General features: G+C 46.9%; 1 protein-coding gene across 1 annotated transcript; it reads left to right on the plus strand.

Moving 5' to 3' along the window:
• The first annotated feature begins 5545 nt into the window (after positions 1-5545).
• On the plus strand, positions 5546-7182 carry LOC142771282 (uncharacterized). Its single transcript, XM_075872758.1, has one exon. The coding sequence runs from the start codon at positions 5826-5828 to the stop codon at positions 6933-6935; it is 1110 nt and encodes a 369-aa protein (XP_075728873.1). The 5' UTR covers positions 5546-5825; the 3' UTR covers positions 6936-7182.
• Positions 7183-8758: the final 1576 nt, after the last annotated feature.

Below are 8758 nucleotides of genomic sequence, written 5' to 3' on the forward strand. Positions count from 1 at the left end.
CTTCCTTCCGACTGAACACTAATCTTTCTATAGCAACACCCGCTGCACTAGCGTATGATCGCATGGGCTCTACGTAGTACAATGCGACACAAAATGCATTTGCTGCCGCATCTCTCGTGACCAACAGGCAGCATGGCTGCATTACCGAAGAAGCGCGGTGAAAATGACAACAGCTGTTGTCAACCCAGCTTGATCTTCCCGGAATCTGCATAGCATTGGCTTCTCCGCAGTGCAAATGAACACGTTTGACCACGTGACGGTGTTCGGCGAGTAAGGGCGCTCTACTCCTGTAGGCGGAGTGAGCGGGGCCTAGAGAACAGTGGCGCAACTCTGCTACCTAAAGGTGGCATATACAGTAACTCTAAGTACCGTGTGACAACAGCGCCGCCGCTACTGTCATCCGCCGGAAAAACATTTGAGATGCGGCGCGACCGCCTCGTTCACTACACTTCCCCCCTAGATGTGTGCGCCGACTAGTCGGCGCGTCGCCGCCGACGTTTTTCATCGGCGCAATCGGCGCGCCATTTATGCACCAGTACCGAATTTTCACAGATTTGTCTTTTTCTTTTTCATCTTGATTTATAGCTTCGTTTCGCATTTATGTAGCCAGTAAAAAACAGGCTTCTTAGTTGTCTTCATCCAGCTTCACAGACCGAGAGTACCACTATGAACAGCGGCACAAGTTCGGCGGCCGCTGCATGAAATGACATATTGGACAAATTGACAAAAAATCAATGTAACAGTTACAGTAATGCATAGACGCTGCCATCTTAGGCTTAAAATCAATTTTTGCTGGTTTTCTATGTCGTAATTAGCAACGATTTTCGTCATACAACGTTGAATGTACTGGCCCAGCGTGTTGATGCATGCGAGTTCACCGTAGCACTATTCGAATATTCATATGGATGCAAAACGGCATCATAATCAGTCCAAGATGGCAGCCTATGATCGTGCCCAAAACAGGGCGTATACACAGAAGAAATGAAATGGTAGCAGTGCAGCACGAATGCAGCGCGTTAGGTGAAGAACTACACAAAGCCCCGAAGGATGAAATCGAAAGGGAGAAGTTTAATGGAGTTTAGAAGCGTCGAGGCATAATACATGCTCGAACTTACTCAGGGTATATCATCACCTGTCCGTGGTGTTAAAGTTGATAATTTTCGAGGATTACCACTCATATGCAGCGTCCCAACATGCTGCAGAAAATATTTGATGCCTTTCAACTCAGGCATCAGATATCCGGGATGAAGATGCCAAGGCAGTAAGATGGCAAAAGAGAGAAAGTAAGGCTGGGGATTAACCAGATCTTGGCATCTGGTTTGCTGCCCAGCACTGGGGGTGGAGAAATAGGGGCAAGAAAGGGGGTGTATAGAGACAGAAGAGAAAACGCATGTGCACTCAGGAGTAGGATGGCAAACTTAACAGAGGATTTATTACATTCTGTACAGACAGGGCGAGAGATCTCTTGCGAATGAGCTGCGTGGCTCATTATAAAGTGTGCGTTTTGACTAAATCAGGGAATGGGTCCAGAATGCGCTGTTGAATCACGGGGGACACACACCATTTCTGACGGTGCCGCTCACACTCGCTCACGTCAACGTCTTTGATTGGGGCGTGGCCACCACGCTGCACCTGTGACACCAAGAAACCACTGTGGTCGTCACGTCGAACGTCTTATGATGTCGGAATGCCACCTCACTTCCCGGCTAAGATGGACAAAACACGGCTGGCAGCCCTTCGGTGACTTGTTTGACGAACAAAGAACGCCACTCTCCCCCGTCGGCCCAGGCGCCGCGTGTAACAACGCTATATAAGTGGTGAGCAGAGGCGTAATAGCTTGTCTGAGGCCACCAGTTTAAAAAAAATAAAATTTAAAAAACTTGCCAGCAAAAACTTTACAAAAGACGGCTGGATTCGTCAATAATGCGGAGACAGACACTTGAGCGATATATGACGTACTCCAGCAAACGTGTTTTCATCACGTACCTTGAACGGACCTACTGGCACTGTGAAAGATGAATAATAAAGTTGCGGACAGTGGTGATGTACTTCTGTTGCGAAAGTAATGCTCAAAATTAACCAAATAAATCTTAACTTTATATTCAGGTCTTGATAAAAAAGTTAGTCAAGTTAGAAAACTCCTCAAGTGGCTAAGTAATAAATTACTTCACCATATTTTATGGTGAAAAAATTTGCAAATAAATAATGCAACCTCTGTTTGATTGATATTCAATGACGTGACTGAGATCAACGGCGTGTCGTCGCTATGAAACTGGAACGTTATCTGCGGACACGAGCGGGCGAATGCAGTGGAGAACCAATATGTCACGTAATAAAAGCGATGTGATGTCGCACATATTCGCCTGTACAACTCCGTGTCCTTTTGCTTGCTCGTGATGTATTCGAAGGAGCTAGCCAGGTCTCGGGTAGAAGTCGAGCAGAGTAGCCGGGGCTGATAAGAGGAACGTTTACATACACTATTTACACACTAAAGGTAGCTATATGTTGATGGTAGCATCATGGAAGCGTGGTGGGAGCTTCTCAGGGATGGTTCAGAGCGTCTTGGTGCTCACGCTTTATGCCCCGGTCTTCCTAAAATTATCTGCAGGAGAAAACAGTTGACAGTTTGCAATAATCTGCTAGGCAGCTTTTCTGTAAGGTTAGTTTTTCAACCAAGAACTCACGTTCACAGGATGCTTTTCTCGGTCATTTCGTTTTTGCCATTCCTTTTTTTTTTTTTGAGATCTTGTTGTGCTCGCGTGCCTTCGCTGAAATTTGGAGAGGTGACATTTTGTTGTACTCGCGTGCTCAAAATAAGAAATAAAAGCAGTCTGTGAACGAGAGTTTTTGGTTGAAAAACAAACCTTACAGGAAAGCCGCCTTGCAGATCACTGTAAACTGACAGACTGCATGTCAATTCAGTTCAGGGCAGTCCGAACAAATTGTCGTCTTCATCTCCGTCCGCCAAATGGGGGGGGGGGGGTGTAGTGGTTATAAGAAGGTGTCTGATTTCTGCAGCCCAGCAGGGAGCACAGGGAGCAGCGAATAAGGATTAAAAAAAAAACGAGAGAGGGAGAAAGAGAGAGAAAGTCAAACACTGCCTTCTTTTAAACCCAGGAAAGAGAGAAGGTGCACGTTCAGTTTGTCACACGGCGAGAGAGAAACATAACGGAAGTCACAGTGCAATAATACGCACAACACATCACAGTGCAATAACATTGCATCGCATGTGCAGAATAGGGTCTGCAGTGCTAGGCAGGCTAGGGCTTGTAAGAATGGAAGACTTGCAAGCACCACAGAGTGTGGGAAACATACCTGACGAGGGATCCCAAGCTCTCGGCTAATTGTTCAGCGCGTCTCTTGGCACGTCGAACAAAACAAGCAGCCTCGATTTCAAACAGCTCTTCCTAGGCCGTCAGTCAGTCAGGCGTGTCCAAAGAGTTTTTGACGAGGGGAGCCAACAGCCCTAAAGCATTCGAAGTATGACTTTCGTGTTGTCGCTGCTTTTGGCGCACCTCGAGAGCGTTGATCCGGAACAAATCAGGGTAGGCTTAGCTGCAATCGTCCCCCGCGTCCAAGCGGCGCCCAGCCAGGGAGGCCGATCTTAACATCTTCTACAGACACACGCACATAAGCACGCACAGTTTCACTCCGAGAGGGAACTGGTCGCAATGACGTACGTAACGTGCATCTTCTATAAAAAGGCGTGCAGTGTATGCCATAGCTTCTTTTCTTTGAAAGTCTTGGAATTCTAGTATATTTTCATTATATAGCTGAAGTATGAGGCGGTCGTTAGTCGCATATATTTGGGTTAAAGTACTAGAAATATTTATTCGCCGCGCATGACTTCTGAAAATGATACTCTAAAAAAAGTGAAATCACTCCAATATTTTTTAAACTAAGTTCGCACGTGGGAGTACTTGTTCTCTGTCTGCGCTTTTCCATGGTTCATGAGTGTTAAGCCCCGCTGCTACTTCTATAGAATGGTGTACGATAAGCAATATCAACGCAGTGACAGGATTTCCTACAGACTACCAAGCATTCAATCACCAGGAATTTTCCCTCCGGCATATTCTGATTGAAAGAAGCGACATATTTTTGCTGAAAACCCGGTTTATGCACTGGGGCCCGGTGCACAGATGTTCCGAATTGCAACTCTTGATCATAGCGAACGCGAAGACGGCAAGTGAAAGCCTCTATGCTGTTGTCTGTACGGCTGGTGTAACGAAACCATATATAAAAATATTTTGCTTTGGACTCACTCAGACTGAGACTAACGTAATTTCTCTCTATTTAAACTCACTCAGACTCAGACTCACCGATGTTTTTGTCAGCCGGATCCACTAATACTTTCCTCAAATATACCCACTCATACTCAGACTGATCAAAACGTTCCTTCAGCGGTCTCACTCGGACTAATAGACTCCCCGAATGTTTCTAAAACAGACGCTCTTGGACTGAAAATGAGCGATATTCGACTTGGTCCGGCTCATACAATAAACGTCGAAGAAGCACCATTGAAAAACACATGTGAAAGAAGCGCAATTGCCAAGCAACATATATATATATATATATATATATATATATATATATATATATATATATATATATATATATATATATATATATATATATATATATATATATATATATATATATATATATATATATATATATATATTAGCTTTCAACATACAAAAACAAGTCATGGCTCTCAAACAGCTATCATGGCTGAGGGAGGCGGTCGAGTTGCTGTCGCTAGATTCGGTAGCAAGTGCTGGTGCAGCTTGAAGGGGTCAAGTGCCCCTTTTGCACCATGCTTATGTCTACACTTCATTCACTGAACACAACGGTGAGGACTAGTTGACTAAATTCGCAGATTTGTTTTCTTCCGCATCTTATACCGCTACATAAAACATTCTCATATTGTGGAAAGTAGGTATTTCGATTCGTTTGAAGGAAAGTAACATTCAAGGCATGACAGGTACTCAAAAGAGCTGTTTCCTGCAATCGCAATAAGAAAACTCGAAGCAGAGGTCCTTTTTTTTTCGTGCAGCGTACAATGTAAAAGTGAGATCCAATTCGGAAAAAGCGAACTGAGTGACGTGCGTCGGTGCTTGCTCAATGTTCAATGAAAGAAGGTTTCATGAAGTATAACGTAGCCAATAACAGAAACAAACTCCCAGATCTTAAATAAAAAAACAAGCAAAGTGCTGCACATTTGTGGTAGAACATGGATTGAAATACGCGTTTTTTTATTATGAAAGCGAAATAAAAACTATTTTACAAAACGCTTTGAATTCATCGTGATGTCGACACATCTTTGTAGTGTCATTAGTGCTATTTGGATGAAAATTCCTGAATTTCAACTAATTCAGCAACCTCTGGCAGAAGAGCCTTTTCAATTTTTAGTTTCGGTTTCCGCGCCGCCAGCGCCACCGCCGCCGATGAAATAATCGGCGTGCGCCGACGACGCCGCCGCCGCCGACTCTGAACGACACCCACGCTGCCGCCGGTCGAAATCGCCTCGGCGCACACCTCTACTCCCCCTTCTAGTACACTGTAACAAAACCGAAAATAAAAATCTCGACCAGCATTGACATCATCATCAGCAGTTCATCCGGGTCACGTTTTAAGTGTTTCATTTCGCTGCCGTGAGATGCCGTGAGCGCTTGTTTGATGTCGAGCTGACCGTTAATAGAGGTCGCGCTCAGAACACCGCGCGTTCTTGGTTGAGTGAAGATCGCCGCAGCGGCTTCGTCAAGTTTCTTTAATTAGGTGCATCGTATTCGTAGTCGCGCATTGCTTGAGACGGGAGGACGATCATGAGCAACATTGTGAAACGTGGAAGACCAAGCCGACGCCAGGGGACCGGTGAGACGAGAGGCATGGCGTGCCGCGGCGGCCAACAACGTCGTGGTTCATGTTCCCCCCAACCCGCCGAGTGCTGGATAGAGATTACTGAGCTAGGGGCACTACCTCCGCCGGCTACAAGCGTGAGAGAACCACTGTTCGCCCACATACCCCAAGAACTGGGCACCAAACTGGTCGTGATCGGCGGGCACGTCGCGCTGGAGTCGTCCGAACCATTCGAGTGCGGATTGAGAGCCGAACCCAATGCAGAGCCGGGACCAAGCGTCGTCGCCGCCAGTCCTCGGCAGGAGCAGTCTCTCGTCAACCGCAATGCACGCACCGCATTCGACAGCCGCAACGGGACGCCGTTGCGGTTATCGGGCGTCACACACGCTAGTCCTCGCCGATCTGCGACTTCTCCCGCTCCGTCGGCCGTTGCAGCTAAGCCTACTTCTACGCTGAGTACGCCGCCTCCTCCGCCACTCCTGGCACGGTGCGTCGCTCACGCGAGGGAAAACCGGGCTTCCACCGTGATATGCGTTTGCGGAAGACACCAGCCGACCATCGCTTCTCAGCGGAACCACGATCGGAACCGCAGCATCCCAACAACGAACCCGGACAACCAGGCGGCCTACTCGTCTTCGCACACCGCATCCGAAGCTACAGCCCCAGACGACGCACTCATGAGAGAAGAGGGCGATGAATTGGCGGCTTCTGCAGCCTACCCGCCATCCCAGCGTCCTTGCGAGGGTGAGCGTGCGATCACGGACGGCGCCTGTACGCGTAGGAGTGTGCGTGAAATGTCATCCCAGACCTCGCCGCCTGGTCCGAGTACGCTTGCACAGGCTCCTACGGAGAGATCAGTCAAGGACTGGACGATAAAAGACGTGGTACGGTACGTCAAGAGGATCCGCGGATGTGCCCGGCACGCCGAGAAGTTTCGCAAAGGAGAAGTTAACGGAGCAGCCTTGCTACTTCTTAGAATTAAACATATGACTGTCTATATGGGCCTCCCCCTTGGTCCGGCGGTGAAAATATTACGCGCAACACGTGAATTGGGCATGCGCCAGCGCCCGAATTAGGACTTTCAGCATTTCCGGTTGTAGACCGTTGGTATTACTTTCCCTTTTTTTTTGATAGAAGTGTGTTCTTTTTTGATGTTTTAATTCAGTAAGTTTTTGGGTTGTTTTTTTTTTTTTACGTCTATCGACACGTGCAACAGTGCTGCACATTACTGCTCCGGCCATTGTAAACCTGAGATCTTCGATATCTTGTGTAAAAAATGGGGTACCAACAGGTTTGTGTTTAATAAAATATTTTTTATGCGTTTTTATGAGTTTTTTTTTTCTCTGAAACTTGCGGAATGCAAAGCCCATAGGAGCATTCTGTGGATTAGGTGTCCTAAAGAGCCACTTACCAGGTTCGAAAATAATTTTGATCTGACAAACGCAATGCGTAGATGGGGCGTACAAAATCACGCCTGCCAGAAGTTACAACGCTGCGCGCCGCGAAAATAGGTCAAATTTAAATATGTGCGCTGCTCCTCCTCCCTTTCGCGGGCGCGAGCCCAGAGAGAATGAGGGCATGAGGTGAACGTGTGAATGGCTCTACGTAAACGGAAGTGCAGTGGCGTTGGGCCTCTACGTAGACGACTGTGCTTTGACGTTGCCGACAATGGCACGTCAGAGAATACATACCAGGGCACGTGACATGGCGAAAATTAACACGATATGCGCAGTTTACGTAATTTTATGCTTGAAGAGAATAACAAAACTTGTGGTAAATAATGGGACGCAATAAGGGAATGTGCGCGTATTTTGTACCGTGGATTGAAACGAGATGCGGGGCTAATGTGCCGGCGTTTCGCATGTGTTTGAGTCCCCGCGGTCAGCGCATCGAGCAGACGACAGAAACGAAGGCAAAGCTCCTACGCGTTCGAGCACTCAATGTGCTCACCTATTCTACCGCGTCTTCCAAACCATCCCGCAGAAACAGGCAGAAGACCACGAAATAACACTGGTCAGCAAAAAAAAAAAAATAAAGAAAAGAATGGTTTCGTATCTGCATGTTAATCTGCAAATGTCTTCGAAGGACGGTAGTCTTGCTTCTGAAGAGAGTGAACAGAAGGTTTATTTGTTGCTCTGCGCAAGAAAATCGGTGAATGGTATTCTGGAGGCGCTCCGTTAGAGTGCCTCGAGCGTGCAGCGGAGGCGAACGAGCGCATGAAGGCACGTCACACGTGAGACATGAGCGCTATCTGGCAGTTATCCTGGAAAACGAAGCGCGTGGCTCTGAGGCGGGCGTGCGCGCCCGTCTGAGAGCTCAGAATTGATGAGATGTAGAAAGCAAGGTGACGGGTAGGTGCCACCATCGTGTCATCTTAGCAAAGCGTTGGAAACACTTGCCATTTCGTGCAAGCGTTGCATGGTCAGCGATGCGTTATAAGCACTTCGGTACATATAATTTCTTATCTATGCAAGTTGTAGTAAGGGACGCGCATATAGAATATATGCGTGTTGTTATGGTGCCTCAGATATGCGCAATAATTGCTTTTGAATTGAGAATTGCACAAGTAGGAACGCTGAACCTTGAGCGACATTGGTGGGCGCTGCAGATCGGGTAGGCTGTTAGGGGTATCGGCTTGTGTCAATTAGAGTATCCGCTACTGTTTAGGGTGGAGTGCCAAGTGCTTTGTTTTAAGCTTAAATTTTAGGGACGGCTTTCAGTTCTCCCATAGTAGAGTACCGAGTACTCCAAATCGTTAACCACTTTTACTAAATAGAAACAGACAGAGAGACCAAAATGTTTGCGCCGAAGGTTCCACAAAAAAAAAAAAAAAAACTACACTGTAAACAAAAATAAGCACATAAGGGCGTTTTAAGCAGGTTATTTGCGCTTTTTTCAC

The sequence above is a fragment of the Rhipicephalus microplus genome, chromosome 9 (assembly GCF_043290135.1).
Source record: "Rhipicephalus microplus isolate Deutch F79 chromosome 9, USDA_Rmic, whole genome shotgun sequence".
Taxonomy (NCBI): domain Eukaryota; kingdom Metazoa; phylum Arthropoda; class Arachnida; order Ixodida; family Ixodidae; genus Rhipicephalus; species Rhipicephalus microplus.

Excerpts from the sequence above, each read along its gene's own strand:
- LOC142771282 (XM_075872758.1), top strand. The coding sequence starts at position 5,826 with ATGAGCAACATTGTGAAACGTGGAAGACCAAGCCGACGCCAGGGGACC.